This window comes from Camelus bactrianus, chromosome 13 (genome assembly GCF_048773025.1).
Source record: "Camelus bactrianus isolate YW-2024 breed Bactrian camel chromosome 13, ASM4877302v1, whole genome shotgun sequence".
NCBI classification, from domain to species: domain Eukaryota; kingdom Metazoa; phylum Chordata; class Mammalia; order Artiodactyla; family Camelidae; genus Camelus; species Camelus bactrianus.
This window is the reverse complement of record NC_133551.1, coordinates 77,652,020-77,678,773: the sequence shown is the minus strand read 5'-3', so window position 1 is coordinate 77,678,773 and position 26,754 is coordinate 77,652,020. Positions and strand designations below refer to the sequence as shown.

The 26,754-nt window shown below is 63.8% G+C and overlaps 1 protein-coding gene across 6 annotated transcripts in view; it reads left to right on the top strand.

Annotated features, from left to right (window-relative positions):
• The window catches only part of TP73 (tumor protein p73), a 64,534-nt gene that overhangs the window by 22,117 nt on the left and 15,663 nt on the right, over positions 1 to 26,754 (top strand). For 5 of the 6 annotated variants that reach the window (XR_012511494.1, XM_074377606.1, XM_074377607.1 and 2 more), the window contains exon 4: positions 22,385 to 22,627. Coding sequence is in view for 5 of the 6 variants with exons in the window: in XM_074377606.1 (XP_074233707.1) it covers positions 22,385 to 22,627 (243 nt within the window). In the remaining variant the exon portion in view is untranslated. Of the gene's footprint in view, positions 1 to 10,403; positions 10,524 to 22,384; positions 22,628 to 26,754 lie in introns of those variants that run through there. The other variant, XM_074377610.1, reaches the window with a different exon arrangement.

Here is a 26,754-nt window from a genome sequence, read left to right as displayed (position 1 = left end):
GGAACTCTGGAGGCCGGGGGGCGGCCCCCAGGCTGGAGCACCCTCTCCCCAAAGCCCCCCTTCCAGGAGTTGGAGCCCCTGCCCCCCGACCCGTCCGAGGCACCTGGCGAAGCGTGGGGGCTGTGGGGCCGTGGTCGCGTGAACGAGCCAGGGTGAAGGGCGTGAGGGAGGAGGAGGGAGGGTCCCCGCGTCCTCTGCCAGTGTCCATTTCAGATGCTGTGCCCACCCAGGACCCGCTAGCCCTCATGGGACCAGGAGAAGACACCTGCTCGTGCAGTCGGCAACCGGGGTGGGTGGGGGTCTGGCGGGCAGCGAGCCCCCATCACATCCATGCCTCTGAGGAACCCCTCAGACTGGATCCCAGGAATCTGACTGCCCGACCTGGGCCTCCTGCTCAGGAGACTGTCAGAGTGGAAACAGCTCACCTGTTAGATTCCCATTTCACAGGTGAGGAAATTGAGGCTGGGAAAGGGTGCATCTGGGCTGGGGCTGGGTTGTGCCGCCCTCTCCCTTCCGACCATCCGTGGTTGCCAGCTTCTCCCCAGGGGCCCAGGGGCCTGACCCCTCGCCTGCCGGGTCCCCCTCCTGGACCTCAGGGTCCTCCAGGACCCAGGTCTCAGCCTGACAGCAGAGAGGCTCCCACTTCAATGATACGTATGTGACTACAATTTCTCACCTGACGTCACGTTACCTCTTACGCTCTTTCGTACACGTTTCATCATTTTTTTCCTCTCTAGCTTGGTCCGGTGTAATTTCAGCTGGCCTAGCTTCCTGTTTACTAAGGCTGTCTTCTGGTCTACCTAATTCACTGTTGCACCCATCCATTGAGCTCCTAACTTTACATGTTGTTGCGAAATATCTAGCATGTCTTCTTTACAACCTTTTTTGGTGCAGACTCCGGGGCTCTGGGGGAAGTTTCCAGTCTGGCTCCTGTTTTCCCAAGCTTATCAAGCATAGCTGTGCTGGCTCCGTGTCGGGTCACCTCGAACGGCCGAACGCAAAGTCGTCCTGCTCTTTTATTCACCGGGCTTTGGGTGACTTCGTCATCTCTCAACAAACGGGTTGTTCCCGCTGTCTCACAGTGACAGCGCCACAGTACACATCCTGGCACCTGTTTAAAAAAATTTGCAGGGAAGCTCTTCGCTAGGAGCGCCTCGGGTCCCCACCTGGGTCCTGCTACCTTGGCGGGGGGGGCGGGCAGCCCCCACAGGCGCTTCCCCGTCAGCCAAGGCTGTGGTTGGCCCGGCCCTCACGGCTCTTGTTCTGACGGCGGGACTCTGCATTAGCCACTTTGATAAGAAGGTTGTCACCCACAGGTCCTGGAGGGAACAGGGCAGGCGTGCCCTGGCCACACGGGGAGGTCTCAGGAGAGAGTGGGCAGGGGACACCTGGGGCTCTGCCTGTGTTGGGGCCAGCGCAGGGGTACAGAGGGTTGGCGGTTCACTCTTTATTCGTGAGAAAACATGAGCGTGGAATTAAGCCACGGAAAGGAGAAGTGGGGTCGCTCCGCGGCCCACTGCTTAGGGCGCCCGGGGCTTTCTGGAAGGGACCGTGACGGTGCGGCAGCGGGCTCTTTACTGAGCTGTGCAGCTGACACGGTGTTTGCGGGATGGAGTTGGGAGTCTTTGAAGTGGACGCCTCAGCCATTAAAAGCTTAATGTTCGGCAGTTACATAACAATCAAAAAGCAGGGTATCCGGCACTCATCCGACCTCCCGCTGTGGGGGCTCCAGGGACGAACGCCCCCAGAATGCAGGCTCTCTGGAGCAGAGGGCCCAGTTCCAGGTTCCTTTGGGGTGGGATGCCCTCCCCCGCAACCTGGGGAGGGTGCCTGGTGCTGTGTGTCCTCCGGCCAGGGGGAGGACCCCTCTCACCAGCCTTGGGGTACCGAGGATGGGGCCTCCCACCTCTGCAGACAAGAGGGCCAGCTCTGTCAGGCAGAGCCATGCCTCTTAGTAAAAGTCTTGCATGAGATATGTGTAGAAAACTCAGTTCACAGAGGCGGGGATGCCCTGGAACAACCCTGGCCCTGGAGGGTGAAGGGTGAGGGGGCGGGGAGCCAAGTCCCCTCCACCTGCCTCATCCTGACCCCTGTCTGGCCCTGTGGTGGGAGCAGCGACTGGTCTGGGGCCCCCGCACAGAGCCCGGCAGGGAGCATGGCCCTCACCCTCACGCAGCCCGATGGAGCCCAGAGGCAAAGGCGAGGCTCAGAGATGCAGCGAGCAGCTACAGAACTCCCCACCTAGCTGCCTCGCAGAGGGGCCTGGGGCAGGGGCTGGAGCCCAGGGTGCAGGCAGGGAGCCCCACAGTGCTGAACCCGGCAGTATTGTTTTAAGGTCCAGCCCGGGAGCCAGGAGGACCTGCCTCTCTGGCCAGAACGCAGCCCCAGTGGATCCTGTGCTGCTGAGTGTGTCGACCTGGTGATGCTGGCAGGCCAGGGAAAGGCTGGGGCCCTGGGGTCTGGGCTGATGGCAGGCGAGGCCTCGGGTCAAGAAAGCCACGACTGCAGAGTCAAATGCTCTCACTCCCTGCCAGCCCTGCAGTCGTGACCCAGGGCTCTGGTGTGAAGGCTTGCACACGCATGCACACACACACACGCGCACATACACACGGGCCCCATGCGGCTTGCTCTGGCCGCTGTCCTCTGCCGAAGGGCACCTGCACCCCTGCCCCCAGGCTCCGGGTCACCCCGGCACCGGATCGCGGGGCTCATCCAGCGGAAGGGTGGGGCTTAGGCAAGCACAGTCCTCGCATCAGGGGACACCAGTCCTCCAGGGTGGCACCTACCATCGTCTGAGGGCCCTGGGTGTCCACCCCCTCATCTGTGCTGGTGACCTAGCAGGCACTCTCCTGCCTGACCTGCAGGTTCCCCGAGTAGTGCCCCTGGCTGGAGCCAGAAGACAGGCCACTGGGGACCCATGGGCTGCCCTTAGCCACGGCTTCAGTGGCTGGTGAGGACAGCCAGAGTGGGTGGGGCCCCGCCTGAAGAGCCAGTCTGTCCCAGGTTCTGGTGCCCCATGCTTCTGAACCTCAGTGTCCTTGCTTGTGAAGCTGGGGTGACAGGCTGTGTGGGGCTCCAGCAGAGGCACCGCCAGCCCCGTGGGGAGGGCCAGTGGTCAGAGTTGAGCCAGCCTCCTGCCTCGCTGGGCAGTGGAGGAAAGCTGTTGGGCAGTTAAAGGAGATGGGCCCCCATGGGAGCAGCTGGATCCTCAGCCTTGGAAGCGTCCCAGAACACAGATTCTTGGGGGCACGTGAGTTCTCTGAGGTCATTGCCACCGGGTTCCAGGGCACCATGTGGCTGAGATGGCATAGAGGGTGAGGGGGCTCAGAGTTCACATCCCACTTCTGCCCTTTCTGTGCTGGGCAGTGCTTAGAGAGTTATATGACCTTCTGGTCCTTAGTTTCCCTGTCTGTGAAATGGGCTAGTGAGAGGATCTAAGTCATCCAGCATTTTGAGGACTACAGGTGATTCCCAGACTACAAGAGTGCAGGTCCAATGCTAGATATGCTGCTGAGGGCAGGGGCAAAGCTCCGAGTTTAAGAAAGCTGTTCCCTCTGGGAGCCAGAACAGTGGAGCCAAGGTGGGCCCGGGAGCAGCCACCTCCAGGCCCAGTGCCAAGGGGGGGCCCGGCCCCCTGCCCACCACGGGGTCCCTTTGGTGGAGCTGTTGCCCTGGTTGGTGGCCTTCGCTTCTAGCTGTCTCTGCAGACCCCAGGTGGTCACCCACACACAAGGACCTACAAACTAGGAGAGGAGAAAGGGGAAAAGCCTGTCGGTCCCTGGCCTCCCGTGGACTTGAGAGGAGGGCTGCCCAGAGGTCATAGGGAGGAAGGTGACCCCTGGGCCTGGGCCGGGTGCTGTGACAAGGGGGAGCTAGTGGGGTCTCCCCTGGCCCTGGAGGGCCGCACAATCTGAGAGGAGCACGGACAGGCTTAAGACTCCTATGGCGAGCGCTCATGGGATCCGGAGCAGGGGCTGGCTTTGGGCTGTCCTGGCCGTCTGATTCTCAGCATTCCTGGGATGAGAGGAGGCAGGGCTCTAGGAGGGGCCACCTCCGGGCTGTGACAGTGCAATGCGTGTGGCAAAGGGAGACAGAGGAAAGGGCCGGCAGGTGCCCAGTTGAGGCTGGCCGGCTCTCCTCCCCTGCCCGCCCCTCCCCTCTCCCCCCTGCAGCGCCTGTGTGGCCTGCCCATCCATCCTCCAAGAGCCTGAGAGCCAGGCCTGGCTCCCCCACACTGTCCCCTCCCTCCCTGCACCTCTTCCCGCCTCTCCCGGCGCCTGCCTCTGGTGACAGCTGTTGTGGGCAGGTGGGTCATATGGAGGGGTTGGGGGCTGCAGCCGCAGGGGTGGCAGGTGGGGCTGATTCACCGCGGAGCCCCACGGCCCCTCCTCAGGTGCCCATGGCGAGCTGAGCAGCAGGACAGACACCAGAGTTAGAAGCTGCAGACCCCAGAGGTCACCCAAGACAGGCCTTCCTGGCCTGGGAGAGCGGAGGGCACAGGCTGGTACCTAGACTCCCTGGAGCAGGACTTGTCAGGAAACTGAGCCAGACTCCGGGAGGGGGCAGGGGGCAGATGAGGGGAAAGGACAGCCCCTCCCGCCACAGAGAGGCTTCAGCCCTGCGGAAGGGTGGACTTGGAGCTCAGGGCCTCCCTTAGCCGGGCTTGGGTGGGAAGACCCTCTGGGTGCACAGAGCTGGGGCCCAGCCAGCCGCCAGGGCCCAGCGCCTCCTCAGGGGCAGGACAGAGCCACCTGCCTGTGTGTGGTCTGGAGGAGCTGTGAGGAGTTTGCCCCTGAGCTGGCTCATCGCCCGTGCCCTTCTGGTGAATCACCCCTTCCTGTGCAGGTGCGCCGTGCAGGAGACTGTCCCACCCTGCCCGCTGCCCTGAGTCCTGCGGAAGTGGTCAGGGTGAGGGGTCCCTGGTGAGTTAAATTCAGAAGAGCAGATGCCGAGGACCCGGTGGGCTGAGCTTGGGTGCCAGGACTGGCAGCTCCCTGGTCCCTGTCCCCTAGATGGCCAGGATTTTGGGTAAATGCACAGGAAGTAGGCGATGCTCTGGGGGAGACGCCAGAGCTCCGCACTTTGAGAGCGGGAAACAGGCTCGCATTCGTGCTGGGAATCCCAGCGTGGCCCAGGCTTGTGCTCTGGGGACAGTGACGATTCTGTCCTCCTTGGCCATGTGGGTGGGGTGGGGTCCCTCTGCCCTGAACTCTCTGCCTTCAGTGCTTCCAGTAGGGCTCGAGAGAGGAGGCCTTCCCAGCTTGACCCTGCCTCCCTCTGGGCAGCCTGCGATCCTGGGCCCCGCCTTGTGCCCTGCAGGCCGGAGCCCCTCGGAGCCCTGGCCTCCTCTGCCCCGGCTCTCTGCCTGACTGCTCACACTCCTGGTGTCTGAGTCAGCTGTGCTGTGTGATCACTACCATTGCAGGGGCTTAAACCAACATCCGTTTATTATCTCATAGTTTCTGTGGGTCTGGAGTCCTGCATGTCCCCATGGGGCCCCTGCTCAGGACTCCTCTCTTCTCTGAGGCCCGGGACCTCTTCCAGGCTCTGGTTGTTAGCAGAAATCCGTTCCTTGCTGGCTGTTGACTGAGGGCCACTGTTCTGAGCTCCTAGAGGCCGCCTGCCACCCCCTGCCACGTGGCCCCTCCCAGCCTGGCAGTTTGCTCCTGAGGCCGTCAGGGGGACGTCCTCCCTGACCGCGTGGAAGGGCTCACCTGATTAGGTCAGGCCCACTCAAGTAACTTCCCTTTTGATCAGCTCAAATTTTGCCCAGTGCTCCGCGGTGGGGGTGGGGGCTCAACGCCAGGCCCTCTGTCTCCTCTCCGACCCAGGCCGCAAGCCTCCCCTGCACCCAGCCCTCTGGAGCGGCTGTAGCAGCGTCCACAGAACCTCACTGACGGACAGGCCCCCCTCCCCGGGCAGCGTGGGGGGTTCCTGCCCTCCGGCCGGTAGGCACCCTGAGCAAGGAATGCTCTCGGCTGCTGCCCCCGGCCAGCATGTCCCACCTGGGCCTTGCTGCAGCCCCCTGTCCTGAACCTCAATCTGCCCACAAACCTCTCTTTCCCTCGATTGTCTCACTGTGAGTGAGGGACACCTGCGCGTGGGTGCTGACGGGGGGGGCCACATGGAGTCATGAGGGTCCAGGCCAGTTCTGCTGAGGCCCGCCCAGAGCCTGAGCCGGGGGCTCCGGCCCCGCCCTCGGGCACACGGCCCCTCCTGGGCTCTCCCTTCCCCTCAGCTGGAGGGGCTGGGGGCCCGGACGCGTCGGTGGGCTCCTCGGCTGGACCGCGGGCCGGGCCCCCCCTCCGCCTAACCGTCTGCTCCCAGCTCTCTGGACGCGGTGAGAGCAGGCCGGGGGACAAGGGTCTTCCCAGCACCTCGCGAGTTTTGGTGGCAGAAGCAGCCGTGCTTTGGGGCTTAGGGATTCACACCCACTGTCACATGTGGGTCGCTGTGCCTGCTTCCAGGGCGGACTCGGCTCCTAGCCAGCACAGCTTTGTGCCGAAGATGGTTAAGTGAGAATGGACGGTCCCTCTGGAGAGGGAGAGGCAGTGACCACAGCGAGGAGGGCCCCTGTCGCGGTGCCCCTGGCATGTGGTGGGCAGGGTCCCAGTGGTCCTCCTCGGCCACATCCCTGCTTTCTGGTGGCTTGGCAGCAGCAGGGATAAGTCTGGCGGCAGCCTGGGCGGAGTCTGGGGCGTGGGCTCTGGGCTGCTGTGGGCCACGCCCAGCTGCTCACTCCGTTGCCAGGCTCCCTGTGGGGTCCCGCGGGGGCACAGTCTCCCCGAGGGCCTCTCTTCTCTGCTCAGCCCTTTGGGGTGGCCCCGGTAGACCACCACCTTCTATGGGCAGGACTGAGATTTGCTCCGCCCTGCGCCCCGGGGCCGTGGCACCATCTCTTTCCTTTGGGGTGGCCTGGCCTTGCCTCCCAAGGTCTCGAGGGTCCAGGCTGGCCCCCTCGTGCTCAGGGGTGGAGGCCTGAGACCCCCCAGGGCCTCCTGGGGGCAGCGTCTCAGAAGGACCCGGGTGCGGCTTCATTACAGAGCCGGCCAGCAGCCCCGCGTGCCGCCCCCTCCCCAGGCAGCCTCCTTGGTGCGGTCCAGCACATCAGTGGGCAAGCTGAGGCCTGCCCTGGACTTTGGTGAATAGTCATGAGGAATAAAGGGGTGGGCCGCCGGTTTTGTTGTTAGATGCAGCTAGTTGACAGGACTAAGGGAGATGGGGAAAGCAAGGATGCCCGCAGCCAGCCCACATGTTCCCGAGCATCCTTCGCTCCTGCCCCTGTAGCCACGGAGCCTCTCTGCCTGGGTCCACCCTGCTGGGCGGCCGCACCCCTGCCCCTGGCCCCCAGGCCACCCACACCCATGCCTCGCCCCGCGGCACGCCAGCTCCCCGGCGTGTGCGGACCCCCGCGCGCCCACCATGCTGTACGTCAGTGACCCCGTGCAGCGCTTCGCCTCGGTAGGTGCGCTTGTGTGTCCTTCCGCCCATGGGGGATCTGTCTCCATCCCTCTTGGGGGCTTGCTGGGGCTTTCGCTGTGGTCGAGGGTTCAGGGGGCATTCTCTTGTTTGTCCCCCGGGGTCGGGCACCCACTGCCAGCTGGGGTGAGCAGTGGCAGGTGAGAGAGGCGCCGAGGGGCTGGGGCGGGTCCTGGGCACAGAGGCAGGCAGGTGTCTGCCCATCCTGGAGCTCTGGGGACCAGTGCCTGCTGGCTGGGCAGGAGCGACAGCCCGGGAGAGGAGGGTGGGTGGGGTCCCGTCAGCTGGTGGCCCTGCCTTGAGGCAGGGGTGGGGGGTTCTGCGGCCTGGCTGCCTGCCTGCCGCGCCCTGCCCCCGGCTGTAGGAGCTCAGCCTGCCTGGGAGTCATATTTACTCCCGGGGCTCGGGTTGGCTGGGAGGCTGCCGCCACCTGCTCCCAGGACAAGCGCACCCTCACCTGGGAGCCTGCTCGTTTGGCCGCGGTGGCAGGAGCGCTTCGCACTGGCCGAGTGCTGGCTCTGTGTGGGTCTGAGCTCCAGGTCCAGGGCTCGCGGCAGGCTGGCCTCGGGGCGTCTCGTTGCCCCTCACGTGGGCAGCCGGCCAGACAGAGGGAAGGAAGGGGCTGCAGCTTGTGCCTGGCCCTGTGGCTTGAGCCCTGGGGACCTGGACTCATTTCCAGATGTGCTGGGTCCCCAGGGCCAGGCGGGCACCAGGCTGCTAATTGAGCAGGTCAGGTGGGGCGCACGCAGCTGCTCCATGTGGGGCCTTTTCCCTGCCAGGGAGGCGGATGGAGCGGGTGCCGTCGGTACCTCGTGCCCTGCTGAAGACTCAGTGGCGGGCGGAGGGATGGGATGGACAGTTGGACAGAGTTCAGATGTCCCCAAGCTCTGCAGGCAGCAGACAGGAGCCGTGTGTGCAGTGCCGCACGACCTGCGGGCTCTCTGCAGTGTGCGTGCACATGTGTGTTTGGGCGTGTGTACACTCGAGTGTGTCTGTGTGAGTGCACTGAACGTGTGCGTGACGCTGTGTGTGTGTGCACGTGCTGTTGTGCACACTGTGTGTCAGGACTCAGGTGTGTGTCCCCAGGCAAGGCCATAGGAAGAGTGACAGTGTGTGTGTGGCCCAGGGGAGGTGAGGGGTGTAATGACCCATCTTCACGGCCCAACCCGGGTGCTGGCTTCGTGCACTCTGGAATCTCCCGGCATCTCCACACCTCTGGCGTGACCTTTTCATCTGAAACCCAGCCCTGGGAAAGTGTGCAGCCGGGTGTGGACTGCAGCTGGAGTCCCGTCTCTCCCTCCTGTCACTTACTCCTTTACTGATTCATTTACCCACCACCGCCTGTCACCAGGCTCACCTGCAGGCCAGGGGCTCCCCAGGGAGCAGCCTTGTACCTCCAGACGCTCCGTGTGTCGAGGCGGAGGGGCTGACCCTGCCACCTGGGTGTCTGTTGTCACACATGGAACCCAAGGCAGAGCCGCAAGCCTGGGCCCTGGAGGGGAAGCCCTGGGACACAGAGGACTCTGGTACAAGCTTCTCTTCAGTGAAGTGGGTATGACAGTGAGTCGCCTTTCGGTGAGTGGGGAGGGAGCGGTGACTGGGGGCACAGGCCCCCTGCTCCGGGCCATGGGGCATCGCCTGCCTGCAGGAGCCGTGGGCTCAGGGAGCCGCTGGCGTGCACCCTGCTGCGGCCGCCCCGCTCTGGGACCAGCGGTGGCCAGCGCCATCAGCACCCAGCTTCCCTGTGCACCGCGGATAACCTGGCCAGTTCGTTCGTTGGCTCCATCAGCAGGCGTCTGGAGCAGCCTGCTGGCGGTGGAGGCTGCCAGAGCCTCTTCCCAGGCCTGGTGGGCTGGCGGGGCCTTGCTGACCTGTGCAAGCGCCTCCGTTTCTGTTCCAGAGGGAGCGTACTTGTAACGTCACCACAGCGTGCAGATGTCGCGAGAGAGGAAGTGGTCTGAACAAACAGGGTGAACTGAGATCATGCGGGCGCCTCTGCGGTTGTCTGGGGCCCGCTGGGCCGGGCGGGAAACGCGGAGCTGCAGGCTGCTGTCGGGGGCCCCGCCGGGTTTCCCGGGAGACCCACCTTCCTGAGCCCCGGTTCTGGTGTGAGCAGGCCGCCTCCCACGCCGGCCTCGGGCCTGACCCTCTCCCTCCGTGGCTCCCGCGGTTCCCGGTCAGGGCTGGGCAATCGCCTGCCCCGCCGACTCTGGCGGCTCCCAGTTACTGGGCCCCTTCAGCTGGTGCTGGGGTGGGCTTGGTGCTGGGTCCAAGCAGCTTCTCCCACCTACGAGCACCAGCTGCTCACAGAGCAGGATGGAGCCGAGGGCCTGCCCCGGGGGACCCTTCTCAGAAGGGATGAGTGCTGGGACCACCCGGACTGTCCAACTTTTCCTGTCCTCTGCTCTTTTGGGTGGGTGTCAGGGACCCCACCTAGGCTCCTCCCAGGCTCGCTGTTTCGCTGAGTATCGACTTCACAGTCTCAAGACAGGAGAAGGGCATGTTCGGACACCCCTGGCTCCCCCCGCCCCCGTGCCTGCCTGTGCTGGCGGCCCAGGTCCGTCTGGGCTGCAAGGTCCTCACAGGTTGGATCACGGGTGACGGGGCCTGGCCCCTGCCACTGTCCCTGTGTGCTGTGTGCTGGAGCAGGGCTGCACCCGTTCCTACAGACATGAGGGGTGGCCTCTGGGCAGGAGCGGCCCCAGGCGGGAGCAGCCAATCATGTGTCAGGAAATATTTGCTGAGCACCTACTGCATATGAGGCACAGGGAGGGAGGAGGGCGGGGTCCCTCCTGAGCTCCTGGAGCAGCCGGTCCTGCAGTGCTGAGAGCAGGCCACCTGGGGGCAGGGCGAGGCCGGGAGCTGGCGGGAGGCTGGGATGGAGAAGGGTGCAGGCCTGGGACCAGGTGGGAATGGGCGGGGTGCGAGCACTGGGGCTCTGGATGGGATCTGCTGCTGAGCTGAGGCTTGGACCTGAGTGACCGGGGAAAGGGAGTCAGCATTTATTCCAATGGGAAACTGCAGAGGGGGATTCGGGGTGAAAGGTAAGCGTTCTTCTGTGAGGGTCTTGTGTGCGAGAGGCTCCTCAGGTGAGGAGGGGAGCAGCCAGATGGGGAGGGGGAGGGGTGGGGGAGGGGGACTTGCGGAAGCCACGGGAGGGAGGGAAGGAGGGGACGTCTAGTGGGGCTGAGGTCAGGCTGGGAGCATCTGGGAGGTGGTGGGAGGCGGTCAGATGAGGGGGAAGTTCGGAGATGACCTTCAGAATAAGGGCAGGAGAGGAGTGGAGGACAGTGTCCAGGGTTCCGAGCCTCGCAGTTGGGAGGGCGGTCGGAGTCTGGGCCACATTGGCCGGAGCACCAATTGGACACTTTGGGGCAGGTGTCCCGCGTGCCAGAATGTGGGTGGAGGCGACCGCTGGGGAGTCCGCCAAGGAGACCAGAGGGCCTGGGAATCCAGGAAAGGGTGTGCTGGTGGGGGGCGTGCTGCTGAGAGCGGGGTGGGGGGCAGCGAGGATGGAAGAGGATCCTGCCTCTGTGGACCCCGGCGGGAGGCGTGTCTGTGGCTGGGAGAGGACAGAGCTGGACTGAGAGTGGGGGCTGGGGCCGGGGCAGCAGCCACAAGGCGCACTCTCCCCACCGGTGCTGCTCTCGGGGTGTGGGAGGGACTGGTTGTCGGGAAGGAGATACCAGAGCCTGATTCAGGGGGACAGAGAGGTCAGCCCATCAGCCAGGCCACCCCGCTCAGGCTCCTGGCCCTCCACCAGGTTCTAGTCTGTCCCCGCAGGAGCTTTCACGTGCCACCACCGCGGTGCCTGTCCCATCTCAGCTGGCGGGAAAACACACCCTCCCTTCGCTCAGCCGGAGCCGCCCCAGCCCCTTCCTACAACGCCCAGCACCCCGCTTATTAGGAGCCCGTCCCCTTGGCTTGACCTCCCGACTCCACCGCACCGGCCCCGCGCTCTGCCACACGCCCCAGTCCCTTCTCCGCTCGGCTCGGTCCCCGCGGGCTCCCGTGGGGAGGGTGCTTCACCTCTGCCCCGTGTCCTGCACTTGGCCCTGCAGCCTGGTCTTCTGCCCGCAGGCCCTCTGCCCCCTGGTTTGGGTCTGGACCTCCCCTCGGCCCCGCCCAGAACCTGCGGCCAGTGGCATCTCTCACCTCCGGCCTTGAGAATCCCCTGGTCTCGGCATCCCTGCCCCTCCCCCGCCCCTCCCTCCTCCATCCCTGGTGCCGGCCTGCTTTTGTCTTTTTTCTTTGTTTTCAGCCCGTTTTGAAGCCCAGAGCCCCTGTGCGCTCACTGCCCTTGCTCCCTGCTCCATGGTTGGTTGGTTGGTTTGCTGTCACCTCCTGCGAGTTAAGCTCCCGAGGGCACGGGCTGTGTCTTTGTTCCTGTGTCTCAGCACGTGGGAGGGAGCCCCAGATGGACGTGTGTTGAAGGGCTGAGCTGCCCTCCCCAGCCAGGGAGCTGGGCCCGGGCTCAGAGCTGGAGTTGGGGGCTGGGGCCGGCCTGCGGGCCTAGCTGAGTTAACTTAATGCAGGTGCTCCTTCGGCTCTGGGGCCCTGGGGCCCTCCCCTCCACCTGGACTGCACGCCCCGCAAGGCTCTGGGCAGCTCTCTCTTCCCTCTTCGGCCTTCCTACCACACCCTCCCTGCCCCATCACTGCTCTGGTCACAACTGATTCTCCCCCACTGGGGAGGGGGCCACCCTGTTGACGGCCCCTTGGTGCCTCAGCGCCCTGCAGGAGGTCTGGTGCAGACAGGGCCTGCGTAGCACCTGCAGGATGGACAGACAGATGGACGGAGGGATGGATGGGTAGGGATGTCCTGGTGACAGGGTGGCCAGGCTCTGGGGCTGCAGGCAGCGGTGCTCAGGGAAGCGGCGGCCAGCACCTCCGCTGCACCTGAGGAGCCCTGCCCTGTCCATGGTCGTGGTCAGTCCCAGAGCGCCCCACCTTCCTTCCAGGCTCTCAGCACCCTGGGAGGTGGGGCCCGGACTGGGCTCGTTTCCCATCCCTGGGTCACCTGCCTGTTCTCGGGCAGCTCTGCAGAGCCTGGGAGGGCACAGCCCCAAGACCCCTGCGGGGCCCTGCGGATGCTCTCGGGTCCAGGCCTCGCCCTCCCTGTCTCAGCAGCGCGATCTGCAGGTGGAGGCTGGCGGCAGGGCTGCTCCGGCCTCGGGTCCTGCAGACACACGCCTCCTGCAGCAGCCAGGGCGGCTCGGGGCACGTTGCCCTGGTGCGAGGTGTGGAAAGTTCCACGTGGCTCTGGCGGGGATTGGGCAAGGTCCCGGTGAGAGAAGAGACTGTATGTGCATACTTTCAGGAGGAGAGGGAGACTTCCCCCCCAAGCACAAGTCGAATCTTGTTGGCATTTCCATCCGTTTAATCACAGACTCCTGGAGATACTGTGGGAAACACCAGCGGGATGGAGGTCTTGCTCCGTGTGGGATGGGTTACCTCCAAGCTGGAGCCCAGACGGCATGTCAGGCACTTACCTCTGGGTGAGGTTGTGCCCAAGCCCAGACATGCCTGTGAGAAAAGATCAGGGAGTTTGAAGTTTCATACTCTGTTTTTTCAAAGTCTGGTGTCGGTATTCCCCGGGGAGCACAGGGGCACTGGGGGTCAGGCCGAGAGTGCACCCGAGGACGGGGGTGCCTGGCTGACCCTCCCCGGGCAGAGCCCTCAGAGATCAGACCCCAGGGACTCAAACCCGGGGTGACAGGCACGCGTCTGTCCACTGTGAACTCCTCCCTGGTGTGGGCAGCAGAGTGAGTGGGAACATGCAGGGCAGAGGCCGGGGTAGGCGGTGCTGGGTACCAGGAGTGGGAGAGGTGGGCTGGGGGCCTCACTGCAGGGGACAGCGTCTGAGCGGGACGGGGCGTGGGGAGGGGCCTCTGAGTGGAGGGCCCAGCAGAGCGTGGGGAGTGTGTCGTGGGGCTCCACCTGGTGACCCCTGCACCCAGCCTCCTCCGGTTTGGATCCACACTCTGCTCCCATGAAAAAACCACAGCGGACACTGTTTTCCGCAGAGAGGTCACTGCCCTGGGTCACACAGCCAGGCCGTGGTGAAGTGGGAGCTGAGACCCTAGTCTCCGGTTCCCCGGTGGGTTCCCACCGTGAGCTCGCCCCACCCGGGAAAGGAGGGATCTGTGGCCCTGCCGCTGGGCTTAGCTGCAGGCCAGGCTGCTGGAGGAGGCCTGGGGGCAGAATCGGGCTGAAGGCGTGAGGAAGGGGCTGGGGGAGGAGAGGCAGCCCCTTGTGAGCTGGTGGGCATGGGTAGGATGTCAAAGGTTGCAGGGGGTGGGGAGAACAGGGCTGGGGGAGGCCTGGGGCTGACCTTGGAGGGCATCTGCAGAGCCCGTCCCTGTCCCCGCGGGACCCTGAGGGCACCTGGGCAGACTGCGGTGCTAGACCCAGCGAGGTTGGAGAGGGGGAAGGGGGGAGGAGAGGAGAGAGGGGAGGGGAGAGGGGAGGGGAGAGGGAGGAAGCAAGCGGGGCAGGGAAATGGGGAGGGAGGGAGGACTGAGGAACTCCTACTGCCTCCCACAACTGGGAGGGTCGCAGGCGGACTGTGCTTGCAGCCACATTTGGGCTTCTTGGGTGTTTTTGAAAACATCCTCACTTCCCGCTGTCAGGAGTCTTGGGGAGAGGATGGAAGACACGGAAAATGCCAGTTCAGAGGCAAGATGTCCTTTCTGAGTTCTTGAGGGTCCCCTGCGACCCTCCTGAGCTCAGCTGAGGTCACAAAGGGAGAAGAGCCTGGGGCAGGGGATCCCCGCCCAGCTGCCTCCAGCGTGCTGTCTCCGAGCAGGGCGGCCACGTGCCCCACACGCTTCAGCTCTGGGAAGTGCGGGGGGGGGGGGGGGTCGAGTGCTGAGATGCTGGGCACGGGGCTAAGCCTTCGCTGTGGGTTTCACAAAGGCGTGAGCAGTTGCTTTGGAGGCTTAGGGCCAGAGAAAAAGGGACACCCCCTCCCCCCAGTTAAAAAAGGACAACTCCTCCAAAAATAAAGAAAAAAGACAAACCGGAGCCTTTGTTCCTTCCAGTCCGGTGGGCCCTTAAATGCTGCTGTTCCCAGGACCTCCTTTTTCAAAAACGCACCCGCCCCAGGCCGGTGCCCTCCTGGAAGGGGCAGGGCACAGGTGCAGCCCAGGAGGGGCCTCTCAGGGACGCTCCTGGTTTCCCTAGAGTCCGGCATTGCAGCCCCAGCCCAGTCCCCCCAGGCAGACGAGGTGCCCCTGGGCCCAGCTGACGCAGGGTGTCCTGCCGTTTGGCCACTGTCATCAGATCTCTGGGCCTCCTCTTGAGAACAGAGTGGGCAGTGGACAAGCCGTGCGGCCAGGCCACTGGGATGGGCCAGTGGGATTGGGCTGCCCCGGGACGGGCGGGAGACAGGACCAGGTCGCTGTCCTACGGGGTGGGACTTCATCCCTGCCTGTCTGGAAGGGAACTGTCCCCCTCCAGCCTCCCCTCTGCCAGAAGCAGGGGCATTTTAAAGAGCCAAAGCTGTGTCAGGTCCTCCCCCCTACTCCCCAGCCAGCCAGCCTGGTGGGGACAGGAGCTCCCGGTCAGCAAGCCCTCCGTGACACTTCTGTCTCCCAGATTTGCCTCACACAGTGGCTGTCCTCAAGGCTCTGATAAGGTCTGCACTCACGCCTTCCGGGGCACATGCTTTGGGCACCATGGGCTGGCCTGCTGGACAGCTGCCTGTGTGAGCTGCAGGTCCTGGACGCTCAGCGGGTTCTTAATCTAGAAGCAGGAACTCAAATAGGAGGAAGGCTCCTGGACGAGACGCGCTGCTCTAGTGGAGAGAGGTTGGCTCAGCAGGAGCCTCCCGTCTCAGCACTTCTGCACCGTGAAGGAGTTTCCTTGTCTTGACCCAGCGGAGGCGTCCCTGCTCCCTGGGCGGTGGGGAGCCTATCATTGCGTGTCTTGTCCTGGGTCCCTGTTTATGCCAGTTGCCAGCTCCTGCCACCACCACCCGACAGGCTCCCTTGTGCTCTCTGAGTTGTCCGGTCGTTCCTGTCCTTGCTGAGTCCTTTCAGGTCCATTCTGGGTGTGGAGGGAAGGGTGCACTGTGACCCAATGGATTGTTCTCTGCTGAACTGAAGTGGCTCTGGGAGGGAGGAGGGGAATGTGGGTCCAAGCTGCCAGAAAAGGTCCAACCTCCCAGAGACTGGCCTTCAGGGCCTTGGGAAGGTGCCCTGTGTGACCATCTTCTCCTGACCAGACCCTGAAAGAACAATAAAAACCTTAAAAGCATGAAACCTCCATTTCTGGCAGAAATGTGGAAGAATGCAGGATGTGTGAGCTGGCCTTCCTGTGGCTTGTAAAAGGTGGAATCGGAAGTGGTGTGTTTCCACAACGGCCATCCATGTGTAGCTCCCAGGACTGTGGCCACAGGACCTATGCCCACCTGGGGCAGGTAGGGGGAGAGGGAGCCAGTAGGAACAATGGCAGACACTTCTCTGCGCACTGTGTGCTGGGCACCACTCTCAGGTTTCAGTGTATTAACTCCTGGGCCCTCACAGAAGCTCTTGGTAAATGGTGGGCACAGATGCAAACCCACAAGGGTGTGAGTCATCGAGTCCTTACTCTACCTGGAGAAGCTGGACAGGTGGAGAGAGCCTGGGAGGCTTCAGGGAGGAGGTGAGCCTTGAGAGGCCATACAGTTAGTGGAGATGGATGGCGCTGGGGGTGGGAGGCACAGCATGAGCAAAGGCCCCATGGTACAGACCTGCAGGGTCTGAAGGAGGCTGGAAACTGGGGCTCCCTGGGAGCTGTCTTCACTGCCCAAAGGAGCGGCAGTCCGGTCTTTTGAATCTTTGTGTCCCTGTGTCTGGGACAAACAGATGCTTCCTGAATCCATGTTTGAGCCCAGGGCTCTCCAGCTGCACCTGCTCAGCCTGGTGTCCCCTTGACCGACCGCTGAGGCAGCCTGAAACCGTGAACCTTTGGGAACGTAACCAGAGTGGTTCTAAGTTTTACCGGCAAGATTTTCTGTTATCACGTTCACTTAAAAAAAACTCTTCCACTGGTTGTGGTACCTAAATGTAAATCTGTGCTGTGTCCCCCGACTGCCGTGCCTGTGGTCGCAGTCCGCCTGTGCTCCCGGTGTCTGATGTTAGCGGCCTGGAGCCTTGCTAACGGTGGTGGCGGACGCGAAGAGGCACGAGATTAGGAGGGAGTGGGGACACAGACTTTGTAAGTGTATTTTCCATGTACGTCCCCCAAAATCATTCGAGATGGTTCGCAAATTCTAAATAAATACACAAAATGGGATACTTGTAAAACCCCCAAGCCCAGCTCACAAGGAAAAGACCGACGCCGTGGAGCTGGTGGAAGAGCCCAGCTCGTGCAGTTCCACCGGCTGCTTAGGAGGGCGATCGGTAGGTGGGGGGCAGGGTAGGACGTGGGGGGACACCCCCTTGGGGAGTGCCCTGGAGGGAGGTGGCCTGGCCCCCGGGGCGCTGGCAGGGACGCTAGTCAGTGCAACGTGGCCATTCTCACTGGGGTCTTCTGGAGGGGTTGCCGTGGGCTGGAGCTGTCTTGGGCCCCAAAGTGCGCCCAGAGCAGTAGGCCTGTGTGACTTGTGGGGTCTTCTTGTGAGTTCTAGGGTCTGATTCATTTAACCCAGAGTTTCTGAGCATCCAATCTGGTGCTAACCTGTGCCCAGGAAGGCCCCCAGCAGATGGGGGCGGGGGCTGGGGACTTGATGCGGCTAGGACGGGAAGGGGAGGGGAGGAGGGAGCTGCAACCAGACCCTACCCCAGGGCAGCCCCCTTCAGACCTCTCCCCACTGCTCCTCGGGGAGCATCTTCCTTTTCCTAGGACTCCAGAATCTGGCAGAGGCCAGCTCCCTTCCGGAGCAAGGCGAGATGTCCATCCAGGGGACTGGGCCCCCTCAACCCCCACCCCTACCCAGCCTCCTTTCTCCAGAGACATGTGGCCGCAGCCCGAGGTGTAAGCCACTTGCCTGCGTGTGTTCTGGGCCCTGTGTGCGAGCACACGCCTGGACGTGGCTGTCAGGGTGTGCCCTCGCCCGACGCTGAGCAAAGATAGGCCACCCGGGCCTCCTGCCCAAGAAACGCTGACCCCGGGAGCAAGCCCGCTGCCCTGCAGAGGCTGGGACGCAGACCCGGTTCACCGTGCAGACCATCTGCACCTGCACCCGGAGGGCGGCTCTGACCCCTCTGCCCTGCCCAGCATCCTTCTCCAAGCTGACAGAGCGCAACAGAATGCATGTGTGTGCAGCAAATGGACGGGGCTGTCTTGGAGGGGCTGCCGGGTCCTGGTGGGAGAGGCTCCCAGGGCTTCGCTGAGCTTTGCCAGACGCTCTGAGGACCTGAGAGCGATGTGCTCGCCTGACCCCTCCCCGAGCTCCCGCCCGCACCCCAAGGCATCGGGGCCTCCGAGGCAGGCCCCGCGCTTCCGCGGAGGCTGGAGGGGAGGCCACCCGCTGGCGCCCGCCGCCCGCCCGCCTGCCCGCTCGCTCATGGCCCTCCTTGGGTCGGGCCCAGGAGCCCTGCACGCACATGTAGGCACATGAGGGCTGCCGCGGGCCGGGCGTGTCCCGATCAGCCCGCTCTCCTGGGAGTTCTTATTGAAAGCAAAACAAACCAAAAATGTCCTGGTTTTGCCCGAGTTCCTCCCTGCTGCCGACGGGGCCTCTGGTTCTGGAGAACCCCCCACCCCGCTGGCTTCGGTGTGGCCAAGTTGGACCTCGGGCTTGTGTCTGGCTTCCCCTCGGTCCGGGCTCCCTGGCTGTTAGCGCCTGGGTCTGAGGCGGGCGGGCCCCCAACACAGCCCTCCCGCCCACTGAGCTGGGAGGAAGCACAGTCTCCCGCGGGCAGGGAAGAAAAGGCCTTTGGGGCGAGGATGCAGTGCTTCCTAATCGGCGGGCTTCCAGCTGTGCTCAGAGCTGCCGCCGCCACTGCGGCAGGGACACCCGCGGGACAGCCATCTCCGCCTCTCTCGGGGTGTGGGGGGCATCTGGGGGAGCAGGACAGGAGAAGGAGCAGCCCCGACGGGCCACCCGGACAGCATCCTCCCCAGCGAGCCGGGCCCAGCCCAGGGCCGCCGTCCTCAGGCTCCCGGGGAGGGGAGGAGGGGGCTCCCCAGGACCCTGGACCTCAGGCGGCCACTGAGTCCGACACCTCGGAGGGCTGGCGTGAGAGGATGCGGGACCTCGCTGGCCACCAGGGTCCCACAAGGCTGTGGCTTCAGCACCTGCAGTTCGTGCACGGGTCCCCAGGAAGCCCCCGGGCTCCCTCCCGCCTTGTGGCTGCTGGGTGTGGAGATCCTATCAGCCCCGCTCCTTGTGGTTCAGTGACTAATTCCCCGGCACTCGCCTCAGATCGGTAAAGAATGTGGACAAGTTGAAATCTGAACACCGCTGTCGTCGGACTGCCTCCCGCTTCTGAGCAGGGAGGCAGGGGCTGTTTGCCCCGCTGGCCTGGCCGTCCTCCTGTGGGGGATGGAGGTGGGGGACAGACCTGAAATCCTGGCTGAGCTGTCCTCGCTCAGCTCATGTCTGAGGCCAGACAGGTAGGCTCCCAGCAGTCCTCAGGCCACCCTGGTCTGGTAGCCAACAGGGAAGACCCACCTCCAGAGGGGTTACATGGAAGAGAGGAAATCTCTGGGGTGGGGGTATTGCAGGCTTCATCCCCTACCCCCAGGACCCACCAGTCTCTTGGCCTCCTGTCAAGGAGGGGGTGGGCTCACATCCTGTCCTCAGTCCTGGGCATCCATATGGAGGGGCTGTCCTACCGCTCAATCCACCCATCCATCCACTCATCCTTCCGTCCGTCCACCCATCCATCCGTCCACCCTTCCATCCACCCACCCATCTATCCATCCATTCTTCCATCCGTCCATCCATCCACCCATCGACCTATCCATCGACCCATCCAACCATCCGTCCGTCCATCCATCCACCCACCCATCCATCCTTCCATCCATCCATCCATCCATCCATCCATCCATCCTTCCATCCATCCTTCCACCCACCCATCCATCTTCCCATCCACCCACCTATCCATCCATCCTTTTGATTGACACTAAGTCCTTGGAATCGGCACCCACAGCACAGCTCAGTTCACCTGGGCCACAATTCCTGTGCCTGCGTGGGGATGCATGGATGACCCATAGGACAAGTTCCATCCTTGTAGGGTCTGAAGTCCAGCTGGGGAGACATAAGAAGGGGGACACAGAAGCAGGGCACTCCCAGAGCAGGGTGCTGACACTCACTGGGGGTATGATAGCACTTGGGGCCCCCAGCCCAGGCCTCCAGGAGCGGTCGGCTGTCCCTCCCCACCCCAACCCACCCCACCCGCATCAACAGCCCTGGGCCAGGAGAGAGGACCAGGTCCCTGGGTCCCTCGGTTGTTTTGTTTTAAATGGCTTTATTGAGTTATAATTTGCATGTCACACAACTCACCTCCTTAAAGACCCTACAAGGATGGAACTTGTCCTATGGGTCATCCATGCATCCCCACGCAGGCACAGGAATTGTGGCCCAGGTGAACTGAGCTGTGCTGTGGGTGTCAATTCCAAGGACTTAGTGTCAATCAAAAGGATGGATGGATGGATGGGTGGATGGACAGTTTGGTGTTTTTTATGTATATTAACAGATATGTGTTCCTGTCACCACAGTCCACTTTAGAACATTTTCATGACCTCAGAAGGGAACCCTACCCCCCTTAGCTAGCACCCTGCAGCCCCGCCCAGCCCGGGCTGCCACCGTCCGCGCCTGTCCCCGTGGGTTTGCCTTCCCGGGACTTTCACGCTGAGGGAGCCGTGCAGTGTGTGAGCTGCGTGGCGGAGCTGTCGGTGACGTGTCTCCGCGTTCCCTCCGGACTGTAGCAGCAGACGTTCTTTTCTTTCTAAGTGCGGAGGGGTGATGGTCCAGCGCACGGACTCCAGTTTGCTGACCTGCCTACGAGGTGGGCAGTGGGCCGGACCCCTGATTCTGTAGGTGGAGGCACAGGGGTTAGGAAGGTGGGGTGGGGTGGGGTGGGAGGGTGGTGGGGGCACCAGGTTCACAGGGTTGGGGGAATGACCCTGGAGGTGCCAATAGAAAAGCAAGAGGCCTGTTCCGGAGATCTGTCCAATGGCAGTTTCTGCCAGCGCCTTGAGCCCGTGCCCGGCAGCCTCGCCCAGGCTGGCTGTCCCTGAGGGGGAGGGCACGGGTCTGCTGGGCTGATCCGCGCTGGGTGGCAGTTGGCTGGGTCATCCAAGGAAAGCACCTGCCTGGCCTCTGAGAGGCACTGCGTGGAGGGGGGCGGGCAGTGGCTCTGATAAGAACCAGTCGCCTGTCACCTGTCACCTGAGCTGTGCTCCCTGCATCCGGGCTGGGCAGACCTCAGGAGGGGCTCTCCCTCTGCAGGCCGGGAGGGGGCTTGGGGCTCAGAGACGTGGACACTCTGGGGGGTGGGTTATGAGCTGGAGGGGCCGCGCAACCCTCCTGATGGAAGAAAGACTGGGATGCGGAGAGGGGGCTGAGCACGGGGTGGCCCCCGGGATGTGTGCGGGGTGCTCTTCCAAGGAACGTGGAGGCAGAGACAGAGGGCAGGGCGCAAGGGCCCCGCTGTCGGGTCTGCCTCCACCCCCCTACCCTGCTATGGGGGCTCCAGGCCCCCTGCCCGCAGACGGAGGCCTCTCAGCTCACCGTCCCCGGGGTTCTCAGGCTGGTCTCCTGTGTCTTCTGTTGGGGCCACGGCATCAGCCCAGGCAGGTCCTGCCTGCTCCATGCCTCAGTCTCCTCATCTGCAAGCCGGGGACAGTAGCACCCACTTCAGGTCGTGATGATGAATTAATTGCTCCTCGGAGCCCCGCTGGCTCAGAGAAGGAGCTATTGAAGCGTTTGCGGTTAGAGCAGGTCTGGCCCCTGTCAGCTACTGTGTTACCCTCCTGCTTGGAGCCTCCAGTTTGGGAAGGGGGTCTTCGCTGCCAGCCTTCCTGTGGGGTCTGATCTGTGCTGGGTTCCAGGCAGTGGAGCGTGGACCGGCGCCCCCTCTCTCCCTGACAGGGCCTCCCTTAAGCTCCTGGCAGCGGCTGATGCGTCCCTCTCAGGATCCCACAGAGGGTGACCCGGGGGATATGCCCACACCGCGAGGCTAGGAGTTCCTCTTCCTTCCGTGTGTGGCCCGGGGGAGGGGGCTGGGCTGCCAGTGCCCCGGGATGGGCGGAGGCCGTGGACCAGGCAGAAGCCGCAGGCAGGGGAGCAGTGGGGACTGCAGGGGTCGAGGTCTTTCAGGTGTGGGGTGGACGGGGCAGCCCCACATACAGAGGGCATTTGAATGGGGCTATTGGCTCAGCCAGTGTCCTTCAGCCTCCAACCCTGCCCGGCCACCTGCACAGCTGGACCTCAGGCCACATCTGTTCCCCAGGGGGCCTCTCAGGCATTTCCTGCATCAGAGCCTGGGGTGTGCCCTCCTGCATGCAGGGGCCGCCCTCTGCCCTGGCCCTGTCTCCCCCACTGCCCGGCTCCCAGGCGCGGGGTCTCCCCACTTCGAGCTGCAGCTGTGGGGAGAGGGGGTGTGGCGGGTAGAGGTGAGGATGTCTGGTGTAGGCGCTGCCCCTGGAGAGAGCAGCCCAGCTGAGAAGGTGTCCGGGGCTGGGAGCCACCCCCACAGGCAGCTCCCCGCCCAGGTGTGCTTTGTGGAGCCCCTGACACCCGGGCACCCGGGAGGGTGATGGAGAGAGCAGGGCGAGGTGAATATGTCAGTTTATCCCAACACAAGTAGTGACCTGTCAGGTGGGGGGGGGGGGCCGAGGAAATATTTGGGATGACTGAGCCGCTGGCCCTTTAAGGCTCCTGTAACAGGACACCTCCCGGACTGGGACTCCGGCTTCCACTCTCCAGCCTGACTGTGTGTCTCCCCCTTCCCTCCTCCCCTTCCCACTAGTCCCAGTTCAATTTGCTGAGCAGCACCATGGACCAGATGAGCAGCCGCGCGGCCCCAGCCAGCCCCTACACCCCGGAGCACGCCGCCAGCGTGCCCACCCACTCACCCTACGCGCAGCCCAGCTCCACCTTCGACACTATGTCGCCGGCGCCCGTCATCCCCTCCAACGCCGACTACCCTGGCCCCCACCACTTCGAGGTGACCTTCCAGCAGTCCAGCACGGCCAAGTCGGCCACCTGGACGGTGAGTGGTGCCCCTGCTCCGGCCGTCATCTGTGGGGCGTAGGGTGGGGAGGGGTGGCCGTGTCCTGGGCACCAAGGGAGGGCCGAGCATGCCTGTGTTCTGTCCATCCAGGGTTCCCGCCTGGCCGGGAGGAGCATCGGGCAGGAGGCGGGTCTCAGGGCTGGGCAGTCTGGGTGTGCCCACCCCTCAGACGCTTGGCCAGAGGGGGCCAGTCTCCCGCAGGGCCCCAGAGGGGATGGACGTGGTCCCCCCTGCCCCTGGCGAGGTCCGTGGGGCAGAGGCAGACCAGTCTCAAGACTGCCTGGCCAGCAGGTTGGGGCGCTGCTTTGAATCCCATCCTGTGTGGGCAGGAGTCTGCCGGCCCTGACACCTGGCGTCCTCTAAGGCCAGTGCCAGGGTCCAGGGTCCAGTAGGGAGGTCACCTACTCCAGGCAGTGCCGGGCTGGCGCTGAGCATCTGTCGTACGCGGGTTTGGTCTCCAGGTTGTTATCTCCAAGCACGGGTGTGAGACGGGCACTCAGGGATGTACCCCGGGTCCTGCCTCTCTGTGCTTGGGAACGTTCTGCCTGCCGCTCGAGATTTTGATAACATCCCACGGCCCCACGGCTGCTCCCTGAGAGCTGTGAATTGCGCTAGGCTCTTTGAGTTTATGTTAACTCTTGAAACTGCCAGCAACCCATCAGGTAGAATCTATTATTGTCCCATTTTACCATCCAGAAGACCGAATCACAGGGAGGAAAAGTAGCTTGCTTGGAGTCCTGCAGGTAGTAAGTAGGGGTGCTGGCACGGGGACCCTGTGGCTGGGCTCCCAGCCGCTGAACCGCACTATCCGTGCTGCAGCTGGGGGGGAAGGGGCTGCCTGACATCCCCACGGGGGCAGAGTGAAGGCTCCAGGGACACTGAGCACCCCCCCCCCATACACCGCCAGTGTGCCTGTGAACGTAGGGCACACACGGCACCAGCAGGAAAGGGTGTCCCAGGGACCCTCCGAGTGTCCTGCACCCCCCCAGGAGGGGAGAGTGAGCCCAGCCCTGCGCTCATCCAGGGGACACCTGGCAGGTCCTGGCCACCGGGCCACATCTCCTCCTCCGGGAACGGCAGCTCCGTGCTCACTGCCAGCCCCTGGAAGCAGGACCCTGGAGCGGGGGAGTCCATGCAGGGTGGCTGGTTCCTGCCCCGCAGGGGTGCTGAGCAGGTGACCCCGAGGTTCTGCCACTTTAAGAACTGGTTCCCACCGTCCCCACTGCCCTGCTGACCCCTGCTGTGCTCTCCCCACACTCCTGGGGGCCAGAGGTGAGGAGGAGCTGCAGGAAGCCTGGTCAGACTCTGCAGGGGCCAGTCCCGGGTCTGGGTCCGGCCACGGCCCCCAGCAGCTGTCTCTGGTTCATACTCCAGCTGTGGGCGCAGGCTGACTCCGGGACTTCCAGGGGCCCCGAGGGGCACCTGGTCCTGTCGGTGCCCAGGCCTCTTCATCTGGGGAAGTTCACTCCCTCACTGCTTGTTGGTGGCGGTGATGAGGCCTAACTGGGATGGTGTCTGTGCTGCCTGGGGCTTCGCACAGGTGGTGCTGGGGAGTTGTCTTTGTTATTTCCTGGGCCTGTGGGGGTAGGGGTGGGGGTCGGGGGCCACTGAGGCCGGTCCTCCCAGACAAGGTTGTTTAGGGGAAGCTGCACCTGCCAGGGTTCTTTATTGCCTATGGGGTTCTGCTCCGCACATCCCTGTTCTGAGGTCTGGCCTTTGAGGCATCCCCACACTTGCATACCTCTAGCGACAGGAGGCTCACTATCTATCTTAGTCCAAGTTCCCACTTGCTCCCTAGGCCCTTTCTCTCTCTTCTGGAAGGGAGGGTCCCAGTTCCTCCTTCAGTGACATTCTGTCATCAGGGCCTGAGTGACTGGTCCCCTAGGAGTCCTGGTAGGCAGCTTGTGTGGGGGGGTCCCAGCTCCCTTCCTCTCCACTGTTTGAGGATGCCGGTGGGGTCTCTGTAGCATCTGGAGGGCTTGGAGCCTTCGGATGTCTGAGCTGGTCCTCAGGAGGGACAGAGCTGCCCTCTGCCGGCTGCCCTCTGCCACCCTCCTGGTCGTGTCCGCCACTCCTTGCCAGGTGTGTGGCCTCAAGGCCGGAGGTGCTCATGGCTTGGTCATGGTTGTGCTGGCACTAAGTGGCCCCATGGGGTGGTCTGTCTGGGATGGAGGTGGCTCATTTGGCTGCACAGAAGGCAGAGGAAGGCTCACTGTGCCCAGGGGCTCCCCTTCAGGCTCTGAGCCTCCCTCACCCCCGTGCCCCTCCCTGCCCGGCCCCACCCCCGAAGTCTTGTGGAGCTGAGCTGAGGAGGACGGTGCTGCTGCTGGTGCTAACAGCCCCCGCCCCGGCCCCTGTCCACGTGGGGATGGGGGTGGGACAGACGTTGATAGTGAGACCTTTGGCATCTCAGCCCTGGGAGCGGTCCCCACCCCCTCAGGCTCCCTGCCTCGCCCGGGGGAGGGGGCGGGCGGGCAGGCGGCAGCAGGAAGACGGGGACCACCGGGTGCCCTGCCTGCTCGCAGCTCTAGGGGGCTGGCTGTGCCGGTGCCGCCCAGACTTGCCACCAGCCTTGCTGTCCTGGCCTCTGCGCCGCGCCAGGCACGGCCCCCTTACACCAGCCGGCTGGTAACTGATAGATAATTTATATTTTTCTCAAGTGCACTTCCAAACCGACTGCTGCCGTCACTCCTCTCCTGGCACAGGAAAAACAGCCCCCGCGGCCCCTGAGCGGCCACGGCTGTTAATGGGGTCTTTGGCTTCTGCTCGGCTGAGGCTCCCTGTGGGCTGCCCCGGCCCCGGGGGGCCCCTCTGCCCTGCCCTGCACCCCTCGGACTTCAGATCTCACGCCTGCGCTCTTTGGGCACAGGGGGGCCTGGAGCCCTCAGCCCACAGGCCTGTGTGTGCACACTCGTGCAGACCCACACACGTGAACACATGTGCAGACACGCACAGCACACACACGCAGACACTGCACACGTGTTGGAACACACTCGCAGACACACAGCTGTGCAGGCCCCTCCTGGTTGCTGCCCAGGGCTCTGACAGCCCGCCCCTCCCGCAGAAGGCCAGAGGTGGTGGGTCATGGGTAGCTGACAGGTCAGAGGAGGGACCTGGGCTCTTCCTGAGACTGTGAACAGGAGCAGGGACCAGGTGAGGTGGGAGTTTGGCCATCGGGGCAGATAAGCCGCTGGCGGGGGTGTAACGCCCACCAGTGTTCATTGCATGTCAGTGTTGGGGCTGAGGCGTGTCTGTTTTGGGGCTTATCTGGGCTTCGGGGAGAGACACCATGAGAGATCATGGTTGTGAGTGGGGCCGATGTTCCGAGGGCTGGTGACAGGTGGAGTGGGGCCAGGGCTGGTGGGGCCGAGTGCTTGTATCCCTGTCCCACGCCCTCCCTGGGACACTCACGGTCGGGGTTGAGGCAGGGCCCAGCCTGGCCTCTGGGCCCTGGTGTCCACTCCCATCCTGGGGACTGTCACACGTGGGCACCGTGGGGATAGCTGGTGACAGGGTTCCCAAGGAGCTGAGAGGAGGCGCGACCCCACGTGAAGGCGTCTTGGTGCTGTGCAGTCCAGTCCAGCCTCTCCCCGCTCCCAGGCTGAGCCTCTCCAGGGACGGGACTGGCCTGGATGTTCCAGAGGTTGGGGAGGGGGCTCCGAGGTCGGGCAGCCATGAGGCGAGATGGTGAGGGTGCGCACGGGTGTGCAGGCACAGCTGGTCCCTGGGGGGCCTTGGGACAGACCGCCAGCCAGGACACAGCCCCCTGAATGACCTCCAGCTGCCCCAGACCTGGCGGGGTGTGTGTCCATCCGTCTGTCCTGGGGGCGAGCTGACCCACGTGGTGTGAGCGCCACCCCTCCTGGCCCTGGGGGAGCACGAGGAAGGGGGGCTGGGACACAAAGGCTCTGCGCGGGATTCCTGGGCAGAATGTGGCTGAGTCAACACTAATGGATTCGGGAGAGCACTTTCCAGCCCCTCGGAGGTTTGCAAGCAGGAAAATAACAGCGGAGGTGCCCCGACACGATCGTGGTGTCAATTGCGTTATCCTAAAGGTTTATGGAATGCGTAAGTGGAATTAATACCTTTTACTGGCACCAGGAGCA